A 27,956-nucleotide genomic window follows, 5' to 3' on the forward strand; every position below is an offset into this window, starting at 1 on the left:
TGTGTGTGAGAGAGAGCGAGGGAGGGAGGGAGAGAGTGAGACAGAGAGAGAGTGGGTGGTGGTTGAAAATAACAGAGGAACCTTAAGGCGCCTAATTATTCAGAAAGGTTAAAGGTGATGACCTTGACATTTTGGAAGTTCAAAGGCATACACTTATGTTTTTCTTGCTAAAGTGTTTAAAAAAAATTTTTTTTAGTCATGCCTCCCTCCTCTTCTATTTCTCTATTTTTTGAATTCTCCGTTTTTTCCTGACTTAGTTGGCACTTTTGCCTTCCCTGCCTGCGAGAGTAGCGAAATTCCTACTCGTCCTATTCAAAAAAGCCAAATTCTTTTCTCACTCGTCGCCTTTATTGCACATTGCGGAAATCTCTTTTTCGCCCACCAGAAGGTGTATAATATAACCCAATTAAGCTGTTTAGAACCTCGGGTTTTATGGTGTTGTCTAGACAGTTCAAGGTTTTGTAAACAGCCCAGGCAGGTCGCGCAGGACAGAGCGGCGCGGAGCGGCGCGGATCTCCTCCGGGTGCCGGCCCCCGGCGGGGGCAGCGGGTCTCACAGAACCACCCTCTGCTCCCACAAGTGCTGCGGGTGGTTTTGCTTTAGGGTGGTTTTTCTTTTTTCTCTTTTTTTTTTTTTCCTTTTTTTAAATTTTTTTTTCTTTTTTTTTTTTTTTTCTCCCCAACTAGTGCCAATTGTTTATAGCTCCCTCTTGTCTGACTCGCTTGGAGCCCTCAGTCTTTCTGCCTTGCTCTTCACTAACGAGTAAACAGTCACTGACGTTGGGGATTCTGGGCTTGTTCGGAGCCTGACCAGTTAAACGAAAAGCCTTTCTCGTTGTTTATAGTAATGGTAGCACCACCAGAAGTGATGGTCTGCAGACAGCCATGTTGGCTCTGTCTCACAGCGAACGGGGAAGGTACGCATACCTACAAAGGAGAGCTAGGCATCTCAACTACCACTTAATTAAAATGCTTTTTAAAAAACCCGGGTAGGCTTCCTCGCATTATTATTTAACTGAACTTGGCTCTAGCCCGGAAAACGCTAGGATCCTTCGGAGATGGAAATCCATACAGTGCACGGAAGTTATAACCTTAACTTTACTAGAAACCATTTATTCACATGAAAAAGACAGTGGCCCATGCTTTTGGATGACAATAGAAACATATATATATATATTTTATATATAGCGAGCGTACATTTACCATCTCTTAAATAAACCGCATTCACTTAAAGGGAGGAAAGTGTTATCCTAGCTCAAAAGCAACAACAGAGCCCCCCCCGAACTCAATGAATTGTAAGCAACAACTACCAGACACACTGCAGGTCCATTGCTGGCACTGTGGGAGAGGAAAAAAAAAGCACCTTTGGCGAAAAACACTCGAGAGTGGACAGTTGGATTTACCCTAGTTTCCCCTTATCAGGAATCTGCTCCGCCAAGCCCCGAAATCTCCAGTGGCCATTCAGTGTGGGGAGTTGCACATGAAAATGAAACTTTGAGTTCCGCAGGGTGGATGTGTCAAGTAAACAAATTAACTTTTGCATTCAGATGGTTGGTCAGAGAGACCGAAGTATTCTTTGTTTTTCTTCTTTCTTCCTGTTCTCTTGCTTCTTTTTTTTTAACATTTTTTTTCTCTTTTTTCTTTTTTTTTTTCTTTTTCCTTTTTTTTTCTTTTTTTTTTTGTTCCTTTTCAAAACAAGGGATTCCCTGTGAAATACTGGAGTCGATCTCTGTTCAGTTTCTTTTCTTTCATCCTTCGATTCTGGAACCAGATTTTAACTTGCCGGTCAGTGAGGTTGAGCATTCTGGACAGCTGCAGTCTCTTCTCTTTGTTTATGTACACGTTGAAGAAAAATTCCCGTTCCAGTTCTCTTATCTGATATTTGGTATAGGGGCACCTCTTTTTCCTTGATCGCTGGGGAATTGCTGAAATTCAAGAGAGAAGAAACTGATTCACGCTGTTGCTACGAACATGCTCAGCTAGGGATTGATCAGAGACTTTGATAATATCCCATTGCCTGCAAAGCAGCCCTCTAGCACTTCAAAAAATATTCCTGACGCTTATAATCTCCGGGTGACTTAGCAAGAAAAGCTAATATTTCCCAACTTCTCCTTAAAAGAGAGCTCTTCCAGCAATACAGAGAGATATTTAAATGGGCTGGAAAAATTCCAAGTTTCTCAAACTCCTCTCACACACACCCCCCGCCCCAAACAAACGAAGATCTTAAGCTCTAAACCGAAGGCAGCTCTGAGCACTACCTGTGAAATCTCTCCGTCTGCCCCCGATGAATCAACAATTTAATAACAATTAATATCCTCTTCCAAGAATACCTTAAGCCCACCTAAATTGGTTTCCTATCGTAAACACGCTTTACAACGGTAAAGGAAATCTTATAGGATATATAAAATCCTTTGGATGCTTATAAAATTGCACATAAAATGCGGCTTGACAAAGTGTTGGCCTTGTACTCTTGCCCCCAATTTACTACTGATACCTACCTGAACTGTTGCTCTTCTCTGCAACAGCCTCACCAGAAGGGGAATCGGCGCTGTTCGCTGGTGTCACTTTCTTCTCCTGGCTGGAAGGTGTTTTACTGCAAGTGCTGTTCTGGGCTTTCAAGTCGCCCTTCTCCGCGTCCCCCTCGCTCTCGGAGTGCTGCTGGTACGGGGGTCCGGGGGCTGTCTCGTAAAACTGGTCGAAGCCTTGCGGCAGGATGCCGTTCCTCCCCACCGAGCTGTAGAAGTTGGAGGCGGCGGGAGACGGTCCGTGGTGGCCGCAGACAGGGTCCGTTTTGAACAACATTTCCGTCCTCCTGTTCGCAGGCTGCAGAAAGTCTCTGTGCATCACCTCTTCAGCTGAGTAATAAGGAGCATAACTGCCCCTATACTGCCATTTGCTGCGCTCTAATCCGTATTCCCTGAATGCTACTTCGCGCACAGGTTGAACATGAGGTAAATTAGAAGAATAAGGAAAAGTCATTTGACAGGACGACGATTGAGACAAAAAAGAGGGCTTCGTCGAGAAATCTGAGGGTGAGACGTAATAGGCGCACCCTGGCAGATACATATTGGATGTGCCGTGACTGCAATCGTCAAACTCAGTCATGTCTTCCTTTTTGCGATTGCAAGCAACCAGGAGGCTTCAATGCATTGAACAAGATCCATCTATTGCACAAGAGGGTTTGGACAGGATCAACTAAGAAAAAATCCCCACCGTGTGCTGACGTGCAATTCATCTTGATTGATTCTAGTGGTAATTATGTCACGTGACGCGATGTAGAAATGTCCTTATATCTATATCAGCCCCTCGGAAAGGCTCCTAAGATCTCTCCAAAGAGCCCTCCCAGCACGGGCAGGCGAGCGCGCCGTTTGTACAAATATAGCCGGTTTTAAGCCTCATCCCTTCGCCAGGCGATGCGAGACACACGTAGGTGGTGCGGATCACCTGGGGCCCGGGCAGGCGCCTGCCCACCGCCGGAGCCCGGCGCGGAGCCCCCCGCCCGCATCCCCGCCCGCATCCCCGCCCGCATCCCCGGCAGCCGGGGGGGAGCACTGCCACCCCCGGGGAAGGCGAGGGCTGGGGGCTCACGGACGGGCACCCCCGGCTCGGAAACGTGATCGCTTCCTCCTCAGAGGGAGCGATACTCTCCGGCCGCCGCTCAAGCAGATGATGAGCGGGTGGGTGATGGCTCGCTCAGGAAAGCCAAGTCCCATTCACACATTCGAGTGTACGACCGGATCTGCCCGCCCGGCTCCCGCAATCCACAGTTGGCATCAAAACCGGTCACGAAATTCAAAGCCCGAGTTTCGATCACCTCGTTTTCCCTCGCTTATAAGCCCAAACACTGCGCACTTGTGTCAGGGCGCCAAACTGAAATGAGAAATACGCAAACAGAACATCTCTCAGCAGCCGGATTTACGAAAGGGAGACACTTTCGGGCTCTCTGTAAGGCAGAGGGCTATGGCAGGGAAAGAAGTCCACCAAGCACGGTTTCCTTGGGAAGCAGAGCAGCAGACAAAGTGACCTCTGTTCTCCTGCCTCCAACTCCCACCAAAATGTTCATTTTCATTGGAAGTGAAAAGCAAGACCTGGGAGCTGGCAGCACGCACAGCAGCCGCCAGCCCTGCTCCCGCCCTGCCTTCGAGGGCTCGTTTTTGCCAATTTTCCTCTTTTCCTTAAAATATGATTTTAGACAGACAAGCACAAACAGGGCCGCAAAGGTTGAAAAGAGAGGAGAATAAGGAATACACGCCAGCAATAGCCCTATACTCGACCAATTGCTCATTCCAGAACCATTTGCCAGCTCTCCATGGGAATGGGTTTTTCCGCCACTGTACCGCACAGCCAGGTCAGCTCCATCACAGGTCGCTCTCCAAACAAACCCGAGACCTGGGCGAGTCCCCAGGCCGAGCACGGACACCCCAGCAATGCCCGGGCGGAGGCTCGGCGTGCCGGCAGGCCCCGTGTCACCTCCACAAAGGCACCTCGGGGTCCCACGGCCAGCGGAGAGCCCGCCAGGTGGGGGACCGGCCCCACAGAGCTCCGGGCAAGCGGGGACAGGGCCCGTGGGCTCCCCGGCCCCTCGAGGCGGCCGTGCCCGCTGGGGACTCGGCTCCGCTGCTGCAGGAGCCTCCTGCTCACCCTCGGCCACGCCATGCGGAGAGGCTCCGGGGGCGGGAGCCCCGCAGCCCGGGCTGCGCCCCGCAGCCTGTCCCCCGCCCCGCCACCACCGCCACCGCCACGGCCACCGGCGCTGCCCCTCCTGCACGCCCTGGATCCCCAGAGCACTCCAGGGCTACCCAAGGGGCTCCCATGCCGCAACCCAGCTAGCTCTTTCTAAAAATAAAAAGACCAAAGGCAGGCAGATATTATGGAGCTCATTTTAACAGCCCCTCACCGCCGCCTCTTTCTTTCCTTTTCCCTTTTCTTTGTACAGTTGGGTGTTTTTTTTGTTTTGGTGCCTCACTCGCAAAACACCTCAAACGCCACACATTGTTCTCAGCAGATAGACTCTTGCAAGTTGCAAGTTATCACTAGAAATCAAAGCACAGAACCACCACTCCCTCCCTTAATCGCCTTCCGAGCCCTCTCGGTTCTGCTGCAACAGAAAAAACAACCTCCCAAAAATGATGTCTGCGCAGTTAAAATGGCTCCTGTGTCACTAATTACCCTGGACCTTGCAGCAAAGCAGGGCAGGGCTCCGTTCGGATTGTGCCCCCCCAAGGTTTCTGATCGCCTATCTCGTCAAGAGAGATGGTTCTGGAAACCTATGGAGCTTCATTTTCTTTACCGTTCAAACAACTAAATGCGCCTTAGCCAGAATCTTTCACCTTCTTTTCGATGCAACAAGCCCAACATCAATTAAATTTTGGCGCAGGAGCCAACCGGTTTCAACTAATTCAAGTTCAAAGACATGGCGACGATTTGTTAGTACGAAAGCTCTTTTAGGAAACAGTCCTTTAAGAAACGATATAATCTGAGAAATGTGAGACCAATATCACAGCAGAGACCCCGCTGGAATAAGGCAGAGCTGGGGGTCCCCGCCTGCCAGAGCATTTTCACCCTGGGGTCGGTACCAGCCCAGCTCTGAACATCACAATAACACCCCCACACACACTCCCCCCCCCCCTTTTTTTTTCTTTTTCCCTTACGCAGATTAAATAACATCGAAACATAAACGCACATCATGTACACAATCAGGCGAACACTTTACCGTTAGGCGTCTTGAAACATCTGCAATCGTTGCCTGGAATCACCAAGTATTCAGGTCCAAGAGACATTTCCAAATGCTCTCCGTGGAAATTAAGGCGACTTGCGTAACGTTTGGGCTTAAAAATACACCCGGTCCGGCTGGAGAAGATGCGGTATTTTTGTGCCACCCAAGATAAGACACTAACTTGACCTTAACTTTGTTATGGCGCCCCTAGTATCTGGAGAACGTGAACAGACACTGTCTGGCAGCTCTCGTAAAAACCGACTGGAGAAGAGATTCTGAGTCATTTCATTTATTGCCACTACAGTTCTGCAAGAAAGCTTTTCCTCTCTGCCAAACTTTAATTATTTATGCTCTTTTAGGAAGCACAAAGGCATCCAGAGCCATTCCCAACAAACCAAGTTGCGTTTGCAGCCTTATCAAAAGAGGAGGGATGGAGAGCCTCCTCGAAGGGCTTTATCACGTTTGGGCTGCGGTGGAAATGCAAAGATGTTTATGTTTGAGTAAATAAAGGGATGAACCGTCGCCTGCGTGCTGCGGAGGGACGCGGGCGTGGGCACAGCAAGCGGGTGCCCGCCGCTCCATCCCGCCCCGCAAAGCCGGTGCAGGGGGCACCTGGTAACACACCCCAAATAATCCAGTGGAAGGGCGTGGAGTGCATCCACCTCACTCGGGTGCATCTCCTGCTCGCCCGGCGGCGCGTCGCACACGCGTGTGCACACGAGTGCCCAGGGGACAGCCCGGGTGGGTGTGCGCAGGCAGAGCCGCACAGGCAGGGCGCGCCCCGCGGCTGCAGCCCTGCCACGCGTGTGTGCCTCCCCACGCCCGCACCACTGCCCTCGCCCACTGCTTCAGGGGAAGGGATGAGCCCTGGAGCATGGGCACGCGTGAAATCATGCACCGTTTTCTACCGCCGATGTGTCTGTGCACAGCAGGAGCCCACAAACGCGCACGTCTGAGTGTGCACACGCGGTCACACACAACGGGCACCGCTGAAATGAGTGCACCTATAGACACACAAGCACGTACAGAGATACATTGTACACAGACTTTCTCAGCAAACCGCAATTTAGATCCTACCTCCTCTGCCTTTTCTCTTTCCGTAGGCGATTTAGACTAGGAGCTTCACAACAAGCCATCATCTTGCATCAGATGCGTTTAATAAATAATATATTGCCTTTCACATATTTTCATCCGAGGTTCCTCTTCGGATTTCATATCACCCATGCAATAAAGGGACGGGTTGTACTGGGGAGGACCAGGATGGGGAAGAACAGAGCAATGGGTCAATTTCTCACGGACTGTAGCCGTCTGAATAGTATTCCAAGAGAGGGTAAGAAAAGGGACTTTATCTGGTTTTTGCTCTTCTCCTGGCTCGCTTCATTGGGGTTGCTTCTAGTTTTTTTAATTAGGGAATGCCACTAGATGAAGAGACCATCATTGTCCGCAATGCGTCAACTCCCAGCACGGAGGCTGAACGTATCGAAGATTTGGAGGGACCCAGGAGTGGTTCCTGCGCCTGTGGATGGCTGGGTGTGCATCCCTTGCCCCCGGGGAGCTGTCACCCGGCCAGGCTTCGTCCCCGCTTTCCTACTGGCAGCCACCCCGCCATGAGCGAGGTAGGGTTTTGTCTGCATTGGGCACTGCGGGCGGTGAGAGTGGCGACGAATGCTTTGGGCTGGTTTTCCTTCTCCCCCCGAAACACCACCCAAGCGTTACCTTTGGGGCTCCCTGGAAAGCTTTCGGGAAAATGGCTACGTCTCTGCCTGCCTAGGAATCCGGGATTTAGCTCCAAATTCATCTGGACTACTGTGCCCTCTCGAGCAGTACTTGCAAGCACAGGAGTATGAGCGAAGCTCAAATATGATTCTTTACCAAATAATGAGTTTATTGCCTTTGGGAGGGCTATAGCCCCGTGTAAGTAGGTATCAGCTTTGTGCCGTTCCTTGCCGTTGTTTAGATTTTTTGTGTACGCCACGAACAACCATATCTGAGTCTATTTCACATGCCAGAAAAGAAGGCAGCCTCTGCCAGCCTAATTATTGTTACTGTTGGGAGCCGTGGAAACGCTCTTCATTAAGAAATGAAGACTTAGGTTGAAACGGCAGCCAAAAGGCATTTTAATACGGACCTATAAATCCGTGAGATTTTTCTTTTAGAATTCATATTCTGAGGTGTCAGACTAAGGGCAATGTGCAGTTTCCTCAGGCCTTGGAGCTCTGGCCAGTCTCACTGCTCGGGTGTTGCAGAGGCCGGCGGCTCTCGGCAGAGAAACCTCCCATCAAGATGCGGGAAAAATCGATCTCATTCTCGTCCCAAAACAGTGATCAAACGGCTTAGACACTGCTCCCAGCCCCTTTGCTTGGGCTATCCTCTGAGGTCTATATCTGGGCAAAACCCCGAGCCGGTTCCCACTTTTCCCTCCTACAAATCTGTGCAGAAACGGCGATGGGGGCTGGCTGGCGGAACGATCAGTCCCCCCAAACCGCGGTGCTGTGCGACTCTGTGCCTGCAGCACCCCGGGCTGAGCCGCGGGCCCCCTCGGCCGCTCGGCGCCTGGGCCGCTGTCCCGGCGCCGCCCGCTGCTGCCTCCCGTCGGGGCCGCGCCCGGACAAGGCCAAAGTCAGGAGCGCGGCCAGGGCAGGGCCCGGCCCGCCCGCCGGGGAGTTGCGCGGGGTCACGTGCGCTCTCCGCCGGGCTGCGGTCGGATCTGCGGCTCGGGGGGTGGCGGGGGAGGGTGGAAAGGGAAAAAAAAAAAAACCCTAAAGAAAAAGGTTTATTTGCTAACCACTTTCCCCATGGCTGCTCGAGCAGGTTACTCCAAACCACAAAACAAGCCGGCGCCGCAGGCTCGCCCTGGCGTGCAGGGCAGCAGCTGAAGGGAGCGGCCGGGACTCACAGAGCTGACGTCTTTACTAGGCGTTATTCCTTTATTTTGCTGCAAAATGGTGTTTACATACAGAGAAAAGAAATCGATCTTAGTTTAGCACCGCTTGTTCTCCGGGGAAAGAGAGGGTGGGATGCGGGACAAAAATCTATATAAATGGAGAAAGAAAGGTAAAAAGCTGATAATACATGTTTCCGTGCTGGTCCGGCTCGTCTTCTTCATCTTGGCTAAGAACTCAGCGCTGCCTATTTACGCAGGGATCCTACGCGTTTCGAGAATTTGGTTTAAATGGTAAAAAGACACATTCCCCGCGTTTCACTGGCGCGTACGCCCTACTCTAGGGGTGAACACTCCGGGCACAAGTTCATGCAGGAACGGGTGGACTCTGCTCTAGTACATAGAAAGAGCCTGCTCTCGCATTACTACTCTTTTCTTTTTCATCCTCCGGTTCTGAAACCAAATTTTAACTTGCTGATCGCTTAAATTCAGTCTGTTTGATAGTTCTTTCCTCTTCTGTCGGTTAATAAACTCATTGAGGAGAAACTCGTTTTCCAATTCAGCAATTTGTTGTTTTGTGTACGGTTTCCGTTTCTTTCTTGATCTCCCCTGGGTGGGGCACCAAGGCAAACCTACAACAAACACGTCGACAATTTAATGGATAAAGTCTGAGTATGCAAATAGAGGAATATGCAAAAAAATAATTAAAAAAAAAACACCCCAAAACCCACCCAAACCCAAAAAGCAAAAAACCTCAAGATATCAGAGCTAAATTAGATCTGAAAACTGGGCAAAGCACGTCTGACAGCACAATTTCTATCTAACCTCCGAGACAGATTAAGCAATTTTTTGCTCCGAAAGAGCTACAGGGAGGGTTACAAAGTAATTACAGGCATCTCTTAAAAAGAAGGTATAGCTAGGTCTCTTCTAACTAAAGCGAGATATTTAAGGCATACCATCCTGCACTGAAGGTCTGAGGCATGACTGGACTGCTGCGGGCTGAACTGTCAGGTTCAAGTTGACGGGATTCTTGATGTCCTCCTTTAAGCTTGAATTGCAGGAATTCACTTCAAAAAGAGCAGCCGAGCCATGCAAACTTCTCTGCAGGCTCGAGTGGTCATACTTTACGGGCTTTAAGTTGGCTGTGTGAGTAACAGTTGGGTCATTTGCAAAAGATTGCCTCTGCCTGCATCTCTCCTCTTGTTTGGAGCTCGTATCGTGGGCGTAATATTTATTGTTGTCTTCCAGGCACTCCTTGTTGCCGTTGGAGCTGATGTTGATTGGAACGGAGCCGGGGAGGTAAGGCTGCGCCGCGCCGCCGAACGCGTGGCTCTGCGGCTGGGCTGCGCACGAACTTGAGCAAGTCCAGGGGATCGAGCTCCGGGGGTAGGAAATGGTGGGCAGAGCCGCCAATTGACTGCCATTAGCCCGCAAATTAGGAAAATAAAAGGAATCTGGCGATTGCAAATTCAGGAGAGAACCAACGTAGCCAGATCTGTAGAGACTGCGATCACACATTTCCAACAAAGGACTTCAGCTGTTCTTACAGCGGTATTTAGTTACAACAGGGAATAAGCGGAAAGCCTGAAACGATTGGACGAAACTTTGCAGACAGGTTCTTCAAAGCCGGTAATTTCAGCACCGCCTCCAGCGACCGAGCCACAGAGTCCCCCCCTCCCCACCCTTTTTTTTTTTTCCTTTCTCTTCACCCCCACTTTTAAAAAGTCTTATGATAACACTTGAAATATGAAAATATCGAGCTCGCAAGGGGGAGGGGAAACCATGGTCTCTGCTTCTATAAAAGTGGCCGGGGTGGGTTGGCAGAGCTGCGGCGCCAGCGGAGAGATGAGCGGAAAACAAACATTTGCCGAGGGGACAGGGCAGCCCCGGGTGCAGCCCCGTGCCGGCAGCACCCTCCGGGCCAGAGCCAGAGCCACGGTAAGAGGGAGCACCGAGCACTGGAAATAACTTGTGATGTCTGTGAGATGTGGATGTTTAGGGCATACGTACGTACTTCTGCCCCTAACTGCACGATATGCGTCTGCATGTGCGTGCAAATAAAGTCAGAATGGATCGGATATTGCCGGGATCGTCATTCCGGCACACCAGTGACCAGTGCTCTCTTAGGTCCCCACGTCTGCCCTTTTTCACTCCTTTTGCTTTTCATCGTCACTTGGAAGCCCTTCTAGGCAAACAGCGCTTTGAGAACTCGGAATCTGTTTTGTCTTTGAAATACAATCAAACGAACATCAACAAACAGAGAAAAACTACAGCAACAACACGGAATTACTTAGGCAACCCTCTGAGATTAAATAAATAAATAAACAGATAAATAAAATCCGAAGAATTCAAGAAAGAAAGTGCCAGGGTCTGCTCTTCAGCACAGAGGGTATGAATGCAGCAGCGGGCAGAGGGAGGGGAGAGGCAGCCTCATCTCTCAGGTTGAGTGTGAGGAGTTTTCCTCTCAAGAGAAGAAAATCATCCCTCACTGTTTTATTACTGTGTCATTTTGGGGAGTTACACGTATTTTTATATTTTTGATTGATCAAACAAGAGCCCGTTTATTCCATTAATTCTCTCATTTCCCCACAGCCCCAGAATTATTAAAATCATATCTGAGAGCATCCTCACAGGAGATTGCTCGTGTCCTTTCCCGAGCCGTGCCGTTCGGGGCACAGAGAGGAGGCACGGCCCCGTGTGCTGCACGCAAAGACCCTGGCAGGGAGCTGGAAGGCTGGGGAAGGAGTGGAGAACCCATGGGCGCTCCCTGCCCCAGCACCCCACACACCCGCGGGGCACTCTGGAGGCCGATCCGCCCCCCGGACCGGGCGTTCCTGCCCTCGGCCTTTCCCAAGGTCTCCCCGGGTGTGCGAGTCCGGAGTCGAGCGAAGCCTTAATGCCCGGACTTTCCCACTTTCATTACCTCGGTTAAAAACTTGAACCTAGTTAGCATGTAGGGTTAATTTTCCCTGTTATTATCCCCTTAATCACAGTTTTAATCTTGGTTTTATTTCTAAGGCGAGATCAGAGACGCTGCCCTTCTTGACATTGTCCTAATCAAATTCATCTTTCTGTTTAATGGGAAATTGAGGGAAATTCTGCAGTAATTTCATTGCCCTGGAAAAAAAAAAATCTTTAAATGATTTCTCTCTCCTAGACCACACAGGACCACACAAGCACCGCTGGAGGATATTGCTGACCACTGCCTTTAATTTTTATTGTTTGAGTTATGTCTACCAATTGAATCTCCCTCTTATTAGCTTGTATTCTAACTTTGTGTTAGAAGATGGGAATTTTTTTTCATAACGTATTTTACGAAGGAGCTGATTTTCAGTTCTTGGAAGAGAAAAGGAACATTCAGTTCAAAGGCTATATTTTTGTCTGCAATAAACACAAGGAATGGATGTGAGTTCCCAGTCACCGGAAAGAAAGGTGACACTTCAAACTAACTTTTATGGGGTTAGAGAAAACAGAGCTTTCAATTAATATTCAACTCATTTGTAATTGCTAATTAATACCAAAAAAAAAAAAAAAAAAAAAAGAAAGAAAGAAAGAAAGTAAAAAGATAACTTAAAAAAACCCTGAAATAGCTGGAGACACTCACAGTTACGGAAAATGTTTAAATCTACATGGAAAAACATTTACAGAAACATCATGTTCCAGAGGCAGCTGGCCTCGGAGCCGAGGGGAGCGGGGTGGAGTGGAAGGAGAGGCTCGTTTGGGCTTGTGCTGCTTTTTCCAGCCTCAGCCGGCTGCTGGTTTGGGGGCGGCGTGTTAATGCCTCGGGTGTCCCCCGCCTGTGTCTGTACAGGAAATATCACCACTGAGGAGCAGGGCGACCCGGAGGCCTGCTTTCACACGCTCCTTTCCTCTTTTCCGCTCTTTTTTTTTTCCCTGGTTTTTAAAGAGGCGTCCGGATAGGCCTGGACATCAGAGCTGACCACGCGCTGTAATTTCCCTGGCACAGTCCCCCAGTTCACAGACGAAGGGCGCTCTGCGTGTGACCCAGCAGCCTCCCTCGCTCATTTATCACTCGGGAGCGCGGCGCCCGCAGCCAGGAGAAGGCTTCCCCTGCCTATGCCGGGGCTTGTCCAGGAGATGGCAGGATTGCCTCAGACATGGCTGGGAGCGAGCGCTGCCTGACAGGAGCCGGGCAGCGCATCACTGCGCCACTGTGCATTTGCAGCTCGCTTTGTCGAGGTGCATGTTAATTATCCGCAGTAACGTGCCTACATTTCGGAGGAACCTTCAAACCCTCTTCTCTAAACGCGGGCTGGGGCTGCAGCCCGGCCCCGGGGCCACAGGCGGCTGATGTCCTGAAGAGCCCAAGGAGGTTTTGAACGAGGCTCGCCAATGCCCCAGCTCCAGGCTTAGAAAACCCTTTTAATCTCAGCCGGTAGGTAGGGGGGCAGATGTGCGCCTCATCTTCCTCCGGCCTGTAGCTGCTGGCTTCTTAATGATTCTGCACGGTCTTACGAAACTAAAAGGCGACCCCTCTCCATCTGGTACCGATTTGCCAGGCAGTTCGGGTTTCCTTCTGCCCGAGGAAGGCGGCTTTGGCTCGGCAAGCTGCGCCTTCTGAAAGCACGGAGCCCGGCAAAGCCAAAGGTTAAGCCTGGAAGGAGGAAGAGAGCAGCCCGCGATGGCTCCGCGGCCGGGAAACAAAACAGCTCGGGCAGTGCCCGGCCCGTCCGTCTGCAGGGAGACTCGGTGGGAGGAAAAACCTCGGTGGGAGGAAAAACCTCCGTAGAATTAATGGCAGTACGTGTGGGTGAGTGGGGGTGCCAAGGGGGAGAAGACAAGAATTTAAAACATTCGGAGAAAAGAAGGTTGCATCAGCAGAGCGGGCTGTTCCAGGCACGTAAAGGATGAGCAGCACAAGTGTTCTTTTATACTAGAATTAAACAAAAATGAGCTTTGAGATAAAATCTGTACTGCTCAGAAATTGACTTTTTTCCTCCTTTCAGGGAAAACAAACGCCAGGAACGTGAGAGCAGAGTAGAAAGGGGAAGGAAGAGGGCGGAGGAGGTGGAAGATAACCTCCGACGGAGCCAGGCGGCTGCGGAGAAAACCGAGGGGCATCGCTCCGGGCCGGCCGCCGGGGAAGCGGCAAGTGCCGGGACATTTTGGAAACGGAGAACAAAGGGACGGCCCTCGGCCGCCAGGCACCGGGCAGGCGGAGGGGGCTCGGAGGGAGAGGGGACACACAGCCTTTCGCCTGCTTCCCACGCCCCGGATTGCTCGCCGGCAGCATGTCTTTCTCACTAAAACCCTTTCCTGCCAAGACACTCTCGGATGCTCTTCCTCATCCTTTAATGCCCGTCTATCTACCTCTCATTTGCTAGGAACAGCGTACTGTGTCCCTGAGAGGATTCCAGGCAAACCTGGAGCCCGTGAAACCCCCTGCGGCAAAAGAAGGCGAATTTCTTTCTCTTTTTATATACAGCGAAAAGAAATAGTTTTATTAAAGATGGTTCAGGAAAAGATTTGCAACATCGTTAACAGTTTGAAATTTCAGATTGTATTTCCAACACAAAGTAAAAGCTGACTTTAAGACAATTTTTAAAAAATGGTTTATGGAGAAATAGGCTTATCGTATGTTTTACCACATACAAGGGTAATCAAAATGTTTAGAGCAATAGTATATTATAATAAATAATACTAGTTTGGAACACATTTTAATAATTAGTTGAGGCACATTAACAGAGAGGATACCACTTCTCTCTCCTAGTTGCTGATTAGCGTGTCTGATCACCCTGTGTATATCATAACATGCACACTAGGTTTAAAAGATTAATTTAAAAATCGACAAAATCTTAGCCTTTCGGCCCATATAAATTATGGCATCTTTTGAATTTCCTTATTTATTGCTTCTGTCATAAACACCCGTTTAGTTTTGTAAATTAAAACCTAGCAGTGACCTTCGCTTGTCCATCAGGGAGTTTTTGGGCGTGAGGCAGTAGAAGGGTCTCGGGCTGGTCCAGGGCAGAGCGGGCACTCCCCGGCGGCTCTGTGCAGGTCCGTACACACCTCTGCAGGGGCAGCCTCTCCTCTGGCCGCAGGGCGAGCTGCCCAAGCCGTGCTGCCCAAAGCGCTGCCCCGAGCCGCCGAATCTGCGCCTCCGCGGAGCGCTCAGCCGGGCAGCGCCCGCCGGGGACACGAGATCTTCCCTTTTCCAGCCGGGGCCCCTTTTTCAGCCGGGCAGCGTGGACTCCTTGCACTGAAAACGAAACTGCGGCGGATACAACGCACAAAGCCAAGCTGAATCCCGAAGCTGCAGGAGCGGGGAGCGCGGTGGGGCACGCCCGCGACTCTGCGCCCCGCAACAGCTCGGAGAGCTTCTCCCTTCCTCGAAAAAGTAATTAAAAATTCTGCTGTAGTCAGGAACCCTCCACTCAATTCTCTCCGGGTCCCAGCGGACCAGGCAAGTTTGGCAGAAGCCGGGTGCTGCCACGGGTCTGTATTCCGGCTTTCTTGTATTTCCGATTGATTTTTTTTTTTCCCCCACTCGGCGTGTTTTGAAGTTTACGATACCAAATCAAAACTGACACATTCTGGCACTGGCTGTTGCTCAGAGAAAAAAAAATTTAAAAAAATCACAGAATACCCCACAAAGACTTAAGCATTAAAAAAAAAAAACAAAAAAAAACCCCAAAAAAAAAAAAAATTAAAAAAAAATTACAGAATACCCCACAAAGACTTAAGCATTAAAAAAAAAAATCATAACTTTTACCGTTCAACATATTTAAATTCGTTTATACTGGCCTAGAGGGAAGAACAGAAAATATAATTAATATTATTATTATTATTATTTTCAAAAAGAAGGAACTATAATTCAATTCAAGACTTGTCAACACTCCCTTACACTGAGAGAAAAACGCTGACTTTCACGGAAAACAATTCCCGAAATTTCGCCACCGCTGGAAGGACAAACAAAAAAAATTAAATATATTTTCAAGTCTTTTCGAAAGTCTTTAGCTGGTGGTAAATTGAATTTATATTTTCATCACTGTCCGCAATTAATGTATCAGGAGACGTTGTCTTTCAGTTTGGAGACTATTTTCTTATCCTTCACCCTCCTGTTCTGAAACCAAATGGTAACTTGTCTCTCAGACAGGTTTGTGGCTGCGGATATCCTTCGCCTCTTGTCCTTGTTAATGAACTTGTTAATGGCATATTCATTCTCGAGTTCTTTAAGCTGCAGTTTTGTGTACGGCACTCGCTTCTTCCTCCCGCGCCGGTAGACACACATATCGGGCTGGTTTAGTGCAACGTCCCCTATTGTAAAAGACATGATGTGAAAAATCAGAATTTTATTACAGGCTTTTAAAGCTTAACCGATACTTGTCGGGCACTGGCTTTCATGGGCAAATAAATAATGCCGGGTTGTTTACAGTTTATTATTATTTACACTGCCACATTATTTGCACTCTAGTAAAGCACCACCAAAACTTTGATGGACTGTCATCACTTTTGAGGCATGCATCGCTAACCGAGCACGCAGGGCGGTGGGGCATGGGCTGGGGGCTGAGAGCGGCTCGGGGCTGGCAGAGCGCACACAGAAATCGCTTTGGTGAGAGTTTCCCGGGTTTGTTTGCATGTGGTTTGTGCCTCTGTGCCCTCACTGCTCGCGGTCTCTTAAGTGCCCTGGGGCCGCCGGGTCAGTCGCCAGCCGGAGAGGCAGAGGAGAGCAAGCCTTCGAGCCACGGTCCTGAAAACTTCAAACGCGACTATAAACCCGGGCACCGAGGGAGGCAGCGGGAGAAGGAGCCCGCGGCCGGCCCGGCGCTCGCGGCCCGGGGCCGGGTGGCCTGGCGCTGGTGGGGAGGTTTTGGGTCAGTCCCGCGGGTGTGGAAAGCAGAGGGTGAGGATTTTCTCGGGGGTAGACGGCCGAGGGGAGAGTGAGAAAAAGAGAATATCCACCGCCCCCACCCTGCTCTCTGCGTGTCTGTGCAGCGTGTCCAGCTCGGCAGGCCGCCCCTGCAGCCCGGGGGCGGGGGAGGGGACGGGAAGGCGGAGGAGGCGCGGGGGTGTTCTGCTCAGACCATTTCTCCCCCTCTCGTACCTGGAAAGGACGATTTCCAGAAGTGTGAGCTCTGTGTCTGATCTTTGGCACAGTAAACCTGACTATTCCAGCCATTAGCCAGAGTCCAAGACTGATAGCCCTCCATTGATATGTATGTTTCGTGTCTCGGTTCCCCAGAGCCAAACGTTGAGACCATGTCTATGTACCCAGGAACGTGCTGGTAGGGGGTTGTATAGCCCTGGTAGAAGGACACTTCCTTCGCCCTGGAGGAGACTTCATTGGCGGGGACACTGGAGCTGGTCAAGCTGGAGACGTCCATGTACTTTTCCACGGGAAAGCCGCCAATGGAGGCGTGGGGGGGAGACTTCAGGGCGTTTTGCTGTATCCCAACCCCGTGGGACATCCTGCAGCTATAGTATCCATTGCCAAAGTGATACCCATAGCCCAGCGCGGGGGCGGCGGCCGGCGTGGTGGAGCCCGGGCAGTCCTTGGTGGGGGGCTCGGGCCTCGCCGCCGCCCCCGGGCGCTCCCCTCCGCCGGCGTAGGCAAAACCCGAGGCGGCGGCGGCGGCAGCGCGCCGCTGCTGTCGCCGCGCAGTCCGTCCATCTCCCAGCTCGCTGCTTTGCTCATGGCCTTGCACATCGCTGGCGGCGGCGGCGGCGGCTCGGTCCCCGGCCGGGCATGATGCGGATGGTTATTTGCCTCCAACAGGTTGGATCCTGGCGGTACGTTTATAAAAACGAAGTCCAGGTTGGGAGGGGGGACCGGGGCGGGGGCGGCCGGCCCCAGATTAGTTTGCCTCAGCCCGGGGGGCTGCTCATAGGCTGCCGTCGGAACATGTGACCCTCCCGCTGCCCGCACTGCCCCTTTCGCCTCGCAGCCCCCCGGTCGGCACCGACGGCGCCCCCACCCTCTACTCCCACCCCCGCCCCGCCGCCGCGCTCCCGCCCCGCCACGGCCCCGGCGCTGGAGCGGGGGGAGATGGGGCGGGCGAGCAGCGGTGGTGCCCCTCCGGACCAACCTAGGCCCCCGGTGCTTCATCTCCCCCTTCCTCCTGCTCGCGGCTTCAAAAAGGCCAGCCGAGTACCACTGGACATTTTGAGGCCGCCGGCAGGGGCCTTTTTTACAGCCACGGACAGGGGTCTCACCGGATCCACAGCGAGACCTTCTCCAGTTCATTGTTGCCTCTGCAAGAGGGGAAAAACCCCAACACAGTCTTTGCATTCCATCCTCCCCGCCTCCCTTCTTCCCGGCGATATATGGAGTAGATGGGCTTTGTTCTATGGGAAAAGGGGTCCCCCGGCTTCACTGAACTGTCGGTCCCTGGGAGAACCCTCCTTTTAACCACCCCCCCCTTGCCCACCCCACCCCCGATATTGCTGCCGGCTAGGAAAATGCACGGGGTCTGTGCGCAGCGCAAGACGGTAAACCTGGCGCTCATTAGATGTGGCTTTTCCCGTGCAGTGTCAGTCCATGTCGCGGTAAGGCAGCCTGGTCAGAGCGCAGAGTTTGCTTACGCTGACGGCTGTTCTCGTGGTGACTTCCCAAGACGGTGGCAAATCCTTCTGTCGTCTCCCTCGACTCTCACACGGAGTCGGGATGAAAATGCAGAAGCGCGAAGTACTGGAAATGGAGAAAGCTCCGAAGACGACTCCCAACTCCAGCTCCAGCCCCAACCACAACCTCAACCACAACTCCTATCCCTACCCCTCTGGACCGAGTCCAGCCGCTCCGCAGTTGTGCATTGCACACTTTGCTCTCTCTTGGGCGCGGAGGGCAACAAGTTGCTGGGGAAAGTGTCAGCTTCGCGGGGAAGGACAGGGAAACTCCGCGCCGCCGAAACCCATGTAGCTGGGGCTGTGTTTACTGTCCCTCCGGAGGCTCAGGAGCATGAGAGAGGAGAGGCAGGCGCCATGGAGGTGAAACTGTGCCCCGACACCACGGCGGGCTCTGGGGTGCCCTTGCTGAGCTCGGACAGGTGGTGGCGGGGCTCCCCGGTGGCTGGGCTGTCGCGGGATAGCTGCAGGTCCCGCGGCAGCCGCCCGTCACGCAGCCCTGCTTTGTAGCCGGTCTAATAATCGTCGGCGGTATCTGGAAGCGGGGTTTGGAATGACAAACGGGTGCCCACAATTACGGCAACAACCGAGTGTCGTAGACGAGTTCATGTTCATTAGCTCTGACCGCATAATTGCTATTAATCTTTCATAATCAGCTAAGGAGTGAGCCAGGCGTGATTACATGTTTCTCTCAGTTATAAGCCGAATCAGTATTTACTTTCAGGACATTAAACCCTCCGTAATTAGAAGGAAGTTTTGTCGAAGAACAATTTTCTCGCCCTTTTATGTCGCTGCAAGCATCTTTCTACCAAAAACGTTGCTATAAAAAGAAGTCCAGAGAAAGGAAGGACTTTATTTCTCCGGACGTCTTTCTATGTGTATTCCCACGTCCTGTTGTGTTTCCTCTTTCAATAAATGCAGTAAAAACTTCTCTCATGTCAGGACCTTTAAATAAGGCCGCGAAAGAAAGGAACACCTAAAGAGCAGGGTTTGGGAGCTTTTTGAGGTCGATGGCATCAAAGGAAACCACGGTGCAGCCGCAGCGACTCCCGTAGAGGTCTTCAGCCCTGCCGAGACCCCTGCTCCAGCGAGAGCCCCTCGGTGCACCAAAAAACCCTTTGGGCGGGTTCATGACCAACAGCCTCAATTCTGTAATGAGCTGCCTTGTGAAGGGTGTAGAAAACAGCATCGCCTTGCATGGCAGGATATTATACACAGGAATAAATGATCTCATGAGCAAAGGTCGGCTCTCGGAGCGCACCCACCCAGTTTACAAGTAGCAGGACGGGTCCCGCACCCCCGGTGCAGGGGCCCTGCGGAGGCCCGAGCAGCTCGGTGCTTCCTTTGCCCAGGGAGAGCATTCCCATCGGGGCTCAGCTCTGTGTCCGGCAGGGCAGGAGGACCTGCCGCGCTGGCCGGGTGTCTGTCCCTGCGAGGCCGTCCTTGTCCTCTCCGGGCAGCGCTTCCGCGGGTGGCCAGCGCCCGGAGGAGCCGCGTCGCATTTTCCATTGACACATCGCATGGGAATCTGCAGAATACATGAGCTAGAAAGCAACACTGCAGGCGTGCTTGTGCTTCCCCAGAAAAAAATGTTGTGGGCTTGTTTTTTTTTTGTTTTTTTTTTTTAATTTTTACAATCCTGAAATAATCTCATTTAGACAAGTGCATTTGCCGTGATTTAGTACAGCTAGGATTCCACTCAAACTTTCAGCAGAGGCTTTTAGTATCTGCCTACTATTCATGTCTTACAGGACCCCCCCCTCCCGCCCGTCTCCCGGCGATTTTTTATCTCCTCCCTCGCCAGAATTTGCCGATGGTAATTGTGTCGATAGGAAGTTTCTTCTTATGTTAGTGTTTGGTATAAGAAAAAATTTCTCCTCCAGGACAAACAGAGAACACAAACAAAACCACTAGATTTATATGTCTCCCAAACCTTATTCCGTTTCCACTGCATTCCGTTGTTACCTTTTAATTTGTATGAACTTTTCATAGCTAAACAGAACTTTCATTTTCCCCCATGCCTTTAAAAAAAGCCAGTTATGAAAACGAATAGATTGAACAGCAACACGTTGAGAATTGTTCTAAACTATTTTCCCCTCCAGATCTATGCCCACAGCTTCTCACTTCTTTAGTTACTTCAACCTTAAATAATCCCTTTCGAGACGCAGAAAGTTTTCTGGGGGCTCCCCGTGTGCTCTCGGTGCCGCGGCCACGGGCGGCTGAGCACTGCGGGCGTTGAACTTGAGCTCTGGGGTCACGGGCTGGTGCTGGCCGCTCTCTGCCCGCCCCCGCCGCTCGGGAGCAGCGCGGGGACCTGGGGACCCTGACCTTGGAGCGGCTCGGCAGCCTGCCCAACCCAAGCGGAGCCATCGGCCGAGTCCCTTTGCGAGCGGGCGTGGGCTGTGTCGTTCGAGTGAAGCCCGGTCTGTGAGCAAAGGCAGCCTCGGCAGCCGCCGTGCAGCTGTGAAACTCGCCTGGCGCCCGTGGATTTGTGCCTGGTGAAACTCGCCTGGCGCCCGTGGATTTGTGCCCGGGCAGCGCGGGCAGGGACGGTGCGCAGGGCCCGCGGGACTCGGGGACACGCTGTGCTCGCGTCCTTCACTCGCGAGTGACATTCCACAGACAGTACAGAGTGAACACCCCCCAGGACTGGCCCTATGGCCGTATGGCGGCCTGAGGCAGAGGGGACAGTCGGGGCTGAGCAGGAGCGCGCTGCGCCCTCAGACACGCAGGACAGCCGCTGCGCGGGCGCGGAGCTGCCCGGCCAGGCGGCCTCCGGCTGGTGCCAGGGGGCGACAGGGCAGGGCAGGGCTGGACGGAAGGGTGGCAGAGCCTGAGGGCAGGACGGGAGAACAGGGAGGGCAGGGCCGGCCGTCAGATCAGGTAGGGCGGGCGGGCAGGGCCGGCAGTACAGGAAGGCAGGGCGGCCTGGGCAGGGAGGCAGGGCTGGAAGGGCAGGGCAGGGCAGGGCAGGGCAGGGCAGGGCAGGAACGGCCCCGCCGGGAGCGGCTCCCACGACCACCGCACCCCCGGGCCGCCGCACCGCCGCCTTCTCCCACCCCACGGGCCGCGTCCCGGACGCCCTGCGCTGCCGCGGATGTCTCCTGCGCGCTGCCCTGCGGACTTGCTGGCAGCCTGCCCCGCTGCGGGATGGGAAGCAGATATTCCCGCTCGTCTTCCCAGGAATGCTGTGACTGGTGAAAAGTTGCCCGAGATGTTTGTCTCGTTTAATACGAACTTTGTTTCAATTAAACTACGTGACCCCTTTTCCCCTGGCAAGATTTAATAAATGAGTACTGAAATATTCTTTGATGCCTCCAGCAATAACTTTCAAGGTAAAAATCTGGCCAAAGGCCTAAGCAGCTATTTAAACTTACAAGAACAACTGAGTAAACAGAGTCCAACAAAAGCTCACATATTTCGGCAGTTTCTCGGCGGTCTCTGTAACTTCCTCCCTCTTTGCCCACTAATGTCGCTTCAATGTCCGTGGTTTTTCAGACTTAGATATTGATTTTGAACAACTGCAAACATTAGGAAATATTTTGTAGGCCCTGCTACTATTTTTGAAAGAAAAAATAAAAAAACGAACAAAAAACCTCAACGGTACACCACAAAAGAAAAGCAACAATCAAAGAAAAAAAAAAAAAAGCTAAACAAAACAAAAGTCCCAAAATATAAACTTCCCTGACGCACACAAACAGCAAGCAAAGAGATAAATATCAGTGCAGTAAGTACCTCTACTTTTCGGGGAATTTAAACAACAGACAACTAGTTTATTAGGGGATTGAGGATCTGGGGTGAATTCATTAACTGCATTGCAGGGAACAGTTTTGTAACCTCACCTTTACCTAGTGGAAGATTATTAACGTGTTGTATAACATTTTATAACCCTTGCATATGAATCTAGCTGTATTTTAAGATACTCTGTACATAACCTAAGGAATCAGTATTATTTAAAAGGTGCAAAATATAACCCTAGTAAAGATCATTCATAGCCGCACTTGAGTGTAACTTATTTTTCTCACATTGGGGCTTTTCACATAGTCTTTCTCATCCGCTCCAAATAACATAAAACCCGTTCTCCCCTTTTTAGTGGTGCAGTAACATTTTTTGAGTGTAAAGCTGCGCCGGTTCTGGTGGCGTGCACATACGCCTGCCTCCGAGACGTGCTATCTCGGCTGCGGTTTTCCCGAGAGCGGCGGGCAAGATGCTTGCCGCGTTACAGCATGTAAGAAAACAGACGAGGGCGCCAAACGACAGCAATAAACGCGGCCGCAGGTTTCCGCTCCGCCTCCGCCCCGCCGGGAGCCGCGGCCGCGGAGCCGGGCACGGCGGGCAGCGAGCGGCTCTCGGCCCGAGCGGCGTCTGCGGCCGCGGATCCTGCGCACCGCAGCGCCGGCCCGCTCCTCCGCCGCGCCCGCGGGCAAGGAAAAGTTGACATTTAGTCTTGTCTGGTTTGGGGGCTGTAAAACGCAGGACACCGCGCTGCTGTCTAAATTCACATTTCAAAGGGCTGGCATAAAAGTCTCATTAATAGAAGGCTGGATTTTGCAAACAACGCCTAGAATATTTCTTAAATATTTGGTGGAATGTTTAGGGGGACTTTAATAGGCTATTGAAAAAAAAAATCTGACAAGTATCCCATTTTCGAACTATGAATCATGCGCAGGAGCACAAGAACTTAGGAGATGAGTGTGACCAAGATTAGCAGGAAGAGCTCTCCTCATTAAAAAAAAAAAAAAAAGAAAAAAAAAGGAAAAAAAAAGAAAAAAAAAAATCAAACCCGCGTTTAATCACAGGAAACATTCGGGTGTTTCTCCCGGAGATGAAACTCGTATTCCCAGGGTCTAAACACTAGATGATGTAGGTGAAAAAAAATCACGGCGAGAAAAAAGGTTGGGCAGCTATCGAGGCGCACTCCAGAGATGCTAACGACAAAGGATTTATCTTCGTTTAAATGGTTGCCATCAGCGTCATTATTACTAGCAAAGTTACCACTGAAGGGAGACTTTCCGACTGTCACGTCTGCCGAGCGCGGCAGCCCGTGCCTCCAGCAGCGCGGCGACGCTTGGCCCCGCGGCAGCGGCAAAGAGCGGAGGGATGAGCTAACTGAGCCACAGGTAACTTTGGAGAGAGGGTGTTAAGGTGATGCTTCTGATAGGTCGGAGCCTGCAGGCAATAACCCCCCATCCATCATTTAATTCTATGATTATTTTTTAATTTTCAAATGCTTAGGTTTTATTGGTGGTGGGGAGGAAAGAAGCAAAGGGCTGGAGTGAGACCTGCCGGGAGAATGAAATGGATGCCCACGGAGTGTTTTAAATCACGAATGTATTTAATGTTCTCCAGTTATTTCCTTCCCCTATCATACTATAAAACAGTCAGTATTTTCCCAGAGGGAAGAAAAATCCCGGGCTAGCTTCGTCGATAAGCAGGATTATAGAAAGTAAAAATGAGATCATATTTAAGGACGCAAGGAAGACAAAGATAATAGAGTTGTAATATACTGCATTGTAACAAATATTTTAATCTTCGGGTAACTACTGTAGGTGCACTTGAATCTGGGCTGCAGACTTGTAAAGTCTGGGCATAAGGTTCGCGCGTGTGAGGGGTGCGTGGGGGTGTCAGTGTAAATTCCTAAATAAAAGTACTAAAGTGGTCTGGAAATGGGAGGGAAAAGTAAAGAGATATCAGCGGCAGGATGCTCTCGATCCACTGGTCCTCTTGAGCATTTCCTTGCGTTGTGATCTAAAATTCGCCTCAGAAATCATAATAAAAAAGAATTATCTAATATTTAGCATGTAGTTCTGTCCGAGGACAAATGAGAAAGAAGCTGCATCATTAGGACCTAAAAGGCAACAAAACAAAAATCAGAGCATAATGATGCACCTAAATGAAGGGGGAAATGTTGCACAGCTCATTTTATTAATCAGACTGTCAATTCCACCCCAGAGGCCAAACCCCAGAGCAATTCAAGCAGGATCTGATCAAGCTAAGGACAGGAGCTTTACTCCTCACTTCTTGTCTTTCTTTCTTTCCACCTGGATATATTTGTCTGCTCTGAAGCCGCCTTCATTATCCACTGACAGGAGCTTGTATTTATTTGCTTATAAACCTGTTACAATAAATGATTATTCGAACAGCGTCATTCGTACCTTAATGACGAGCACCACTTTTTGATGAATGACATTTCGGGCTAGAAAGGATGTATGGGTCATTTTGACCAGTCATTCCCTCGCTTTGGCATCCCACAATTTTTACACCTCCCTCAAAAACAGATAATAATATTTAGAGACACTTGCCGGGCTGAATGTGAATTAGCCCCTGCTGCAGCTCATCATTAGTACAGGACCAGCCCTGCAACTTTGACATTTTTTATAAAGCTGAGATGATGGAAAGAATAAGAAAAGAGATGATCCTGATGGAGAGAGGGCTGCACAGCCCTACAGCTGGCAAAAGGCTCTCGAATTTGTCAGACTCAGCTGGAAATGCGGTGTTGGAGGCCCTTGAAAATTCTCCGCACAGTGGTCGCCTCAGCCCGAGACTGACTGCCGCCTCCCTGCACAGCGCTATAGGGGACATCTCCGCCAAAGGCAAATTTGAAATAGACACTTTATTCAATCTCCAGCATCCGAGCAGTGAAAGCACTGTCTCCTCCGAAATCCCGCCGTCGGAAAGCAGGAAGAAAATCAGCCTTTATTCCGAAGTTGCTCAAGAGGCAGATATGAACAGTGATGTGGAGGTGGGCTGCTCCGCGCTCCGCTCCCCGGCCAGCCTGACTTCCTCCCAGCTGAAGGAAAACAGTAACAAAGGTAACTCTTCCTTTATCATCTTCATCTAAGCCCCGCACTTTGCCAACCGGCTTTAAAAACCAGAGGAAAGCCACTGCCACCGCCAAAGTTGCCGGCCTCTGCATCGGCGCTCTCTCTTCTGCGAAGACAGAGCTCCAGGCTGTAAAATATTATTACAATTACTGCGCTACCCCAACAGCCGAGATACACTGTCCGGGCAGCTCCCGTGCCGCTGCCTTCGTGTGTGTGTGTGTGAGTGTGTGTGCATGCCCAAATCCATTGATATGTAGATATATATCCAGAATATAGGTGGGCACAAATATCCACCCACCTATATTTAGGCAAAGCTTTCTCCCTGTATTTCCCCGAGCTCTTGGAGATCTCGGCGTCTCTTGAGCTGTATATGAGTGTATATACATAGATTAAATTAGAGAGGGAGAGAGAGGGGGGAATGCGAGGAAACTGCCCGCATTTGACTGTGTGTGTCCTTCTCTGTGTGTATGCAACGTGCTGTCTGTGTCCACCTCGGGCTAATTTGGCATTGTTCACTTTTCCTCTGCTTGTAAGAGGCGTTTTGAACCAGCCTCGTCTCTTTCCCCGTTCTTAGCGGGGCACGGTGATGGACGGTGCTTGTTACTATTGCTGGAGGTGGAGGTTATTACTGGGGAGGTGTAGGGAGATGAACGGTGGATTTCCTAGGAGCCACAGTGCATGCCTTTTTCGTCAAATGTGCCAGAGAAAGGAAGGGATGCTCGACGTAACCCTAGAGAAAAAAAAAAAAAGAAAAAAAAAAGGGGGGGGTTTTATGGCTGCTTTTATTTTGTATGTCTCAAACGAAACTAAAGAACGGCAGTGGAAGGGGAACAGGCTAGCGCCGAGCCCGGGCCCCGAGCCGCGGCCCGCGCCCTCGCCCGCTCTCCCCTGAGCTCGGCTGCCCTGCAGTCTCCAAGCCCGCCCCATCTGAAAATAAAGCAGTTACGAAGGATTAAAAAACCCCAACCCAACCAACCAACCAAACGATAACCAACAAACAGCCTCCAAATCCAAATTTATCGATTCTGTTAGCAGCGGGGATTTGTAAGAATGACAGCTGGCCTTGAGCACGGGTGTAGCGGGCCCGCTCCGGCCTGGCCGGGAGCATCGGGGGGCCAGCCGAGTCTGCCGCTCTCACCGCCGTGCCCTCGCCCCGCAGGCTACGCGGAGAGCAGCCCGACGCCCAGCGCCGCCGCCGCCCCCGCCGCCCCCGCCGCGGGCATCGGCAGCCTGCACGGCGGCGGCGCGCTGGGCGGCTCGGCGGCGGGCGCCGACCAGGTGCGCCGCTACCGCACCGCCTTCACCCGCGAGCAGATCGCCCGCCTGGAGAAGGAGTTCTACCGCGAGAACTACGTGTCGCGGCCGCGGCGCTGCGAGCTGGCCGCCGCCCTCAACCTGCCCGAGACCACCATCAAGGTACGCCGCGCTCCGCGCCCCGGCGGGCCGCGGCCGCCCCGAGCGCCCCGGGCCGCGGCCGGCTGGGCTCTGCGGCTGAAGGACTCGCGGGGCCCGCAGCTATCAGCACCACGCGTGCTCCTTCGCTTTTCTGCATCCAACACTTTTCATTCGCTTCTTAAAAAGTTATTGGCATAATTGTTGTTTTTATTTTCCTCGTCAGTTTTTATCGCGTTAGCCTATTTGCTAAAGTGAAGAGGGGAGAGAATAAACGTAGGGGGAATGAATGAGCGTCAATACCGTGAAGACCGAGTCTTGAGTGGGGAGGACGGGACGATTCGAAGGGAAACATGTATTCGGGTCCAAGGGGTCCCTCTCGAGGGCCGTACCCACCGCTCCCCTCGGGCAAGGTCACGGGAGATTGCTCCGGGAGGGAGAGGGGTCGCCTAGAAGCTTTGGCAATGTGTTTTGGTGGGTGCCCGCCGGTGTCCGCGGGAGCGGGCGCGGCGGGGCGCGGAGCGGAGCGGAGCTGAGGCCGCGCTGTGCTTGTATCCCCGCAGGTGTGGTTCCAGAACCGGCGGATGAAGGACAAGCGGCAGCGCCTGGCCATGTCCTGGCCCCACCCGGCCGACCCCAGCTTCTACACCTACATGATGACCCACGCGGCGGCCACGGGCAGCCTGCCCTACCCTTTCCACTCCCACGTCCCGCTGCACTACTACCCGCACGTCGGGGTCACGGCCGCCGCCGCCGCCGCCGCCGCCTCGGGGGCCGCCGCCGCGCCCTTCGCCACCTCCATCCGCCCGCTGGACACTTTCCGCGCCCTGTCGCACCCCTACTCCCGCCCGGAGCTGCTCTGCAGTTTCCGACACCCCGGCCTCTACCAGACGCCGGCCGCCGCCGGCCTCAACAGCAGCGCGGCCGCCTCGGCAGCGGCGGCGGCGGCGGCGGCGGCGGCAGCGGCGGCTGCTCGGGGCCGTGAGGCAGACCCGGGGAGGGCGGCGCGGCCGCCGACTTCCCGTGCACGGCGGCGGGGCAGCGCTCCGAGAGCGGCTTCCTGCCCTACTCGGCCGCCGTGCTCAGCAAGGCCGCCGTGGCCTCGCCGGACCAGCGGGAGGAGGCGCCGCTCACCAGATAACTACCCCGGCCCAGCCCGGCCTGTTTTGTAGAGGGAGCCGCGGGAGGACGGGGGGGTCGGGGCGGGGGGCGCCCCCGCGTTCGGCCAAAAAGTTCTGTCTATTTTTTTATTGCTGACCGCCCCGCCGCTGTGGGGCGCGGGACGGGCGGGGAGGGCGCTGCGCGGCTCTGCGCCCCCGCGGAGGCGGCCCCGCGGTGCTCGCTGCCGGGCTCCGCGGGGTGCAGGCAAGCGGGCCCGCGGGGGCAGGGAGGGGCAGCCGGCGGAAGGGAATGTGTTTCTGGCCTTATTTTATTTTTTTTAATTGTTGTTATTATTATTATTTCGGTTTGAGTTGGAGTGAATGGGAAATGTATCGAGTATTTCCGCACGACAAGCGGCAGCTAATGAGGCAGCCGCGTCCGGGCCAGTAACGGGAAGGGAA

General features: G+C 52.3%; 4 protein-coding genes across 4 annotated transcripts; 1 reads left to right on the forward strand and 3 right to left on the reverse strand.

Annotated features, from left to right (window-relative positions):
- Positions 1-1,619: 1,619 nt before the first annotated feature.
- Positions 1,620-3,182, reverse strand: HOXD11 (homeobox D11). Its single transcript, XM_039702091.1, has 2 exons — positions 2,498-3,182; positions 1,620-1,924 (listed from the first exon to the last, which is right to left on the reverse strand). Exons 1-2 carry the CDS (start codon positions 3,102-3,104, stop codon positions 1,689-1,691), a joined length of 843 nt encoding a protein of 280 aa, XP_039558025.1. The 5' UTR covers positions 3,105-3,182; the 3' UTR covers positions 1,620-1,688.
- A 5,298-nt stretch (positions 3,183-8,480) lies between these two features.
- HOXD12 (homeobox D12) lies at positions 8,481-10,189 on the reverse strand. The gene is made up of 2 exons (XM_039698738.1): positions 9,553-10,189; positions 8,481-9,228 (listed from the first exon to the last, which is right to left on the reverse strand). Exons 1-2 carry the CDS (start codon positions 10,112-10,114, stop codon positions 8,990-8,992), a joined length of 801 nt encoding a protein of 266 aa, XP_039554672.1. The 5' UTR covers positions 10,115-10,189; the 3' UTR covers positions 8,481-8,989.
- Positions 10,190-15,623: 5,434 nt separating this feature from the next.
- HOXD13 (homeobox D13) lies at positions 15,624-22,619 on the reverse strand. The gene is made up of 4 exons (XM_039699212.1): positions 22,434-22,619; positions 20,507-21,011; positions 16,662-17,285; positions 15,624-15,874 (listed from the first exon to the last, which is right to left on the reverse strand). The coding sequence occupies exons 1-4, from the start codon at positions 22,617-22,619 to the stop codon at positions 15,624-15,626; spliced, it is 1,566 nt and encodes a 521-aa protein (XP_039555146.1).
- Positions 22,620-24,566: 1,947 nt separating this feature from the next.
- On the forward strand, positions 24,567-27,535 carry EVX2 (even-skipped homeobox 2). The gene is given in 4 exon segments (XM_039701854.1): positions 24,567-24,990; positions 26,162-26,418; positions 26,958-27,333; positions 27,336-27,535. Coding segments are annotated over 4 exon segments (1,257 nt in total).
- Positions 27,536-27,956: the final 421 nt, after the last annotated feature.

This window comes from Passer montanus, unplaced genomic scaffold (genome assembly GCF_014805655.1).
Source record: "Passer montanus isolate IOZ18808 unplaced genomic scaffold, ASM1480565v1 scaffold1, whole genome shotgun sequence".
Lineage (NCBI taxonomy): Eukaryota > Metazoa > Chordata > Aves > Passeriformes > Passeridae > Passer > Passer montanus.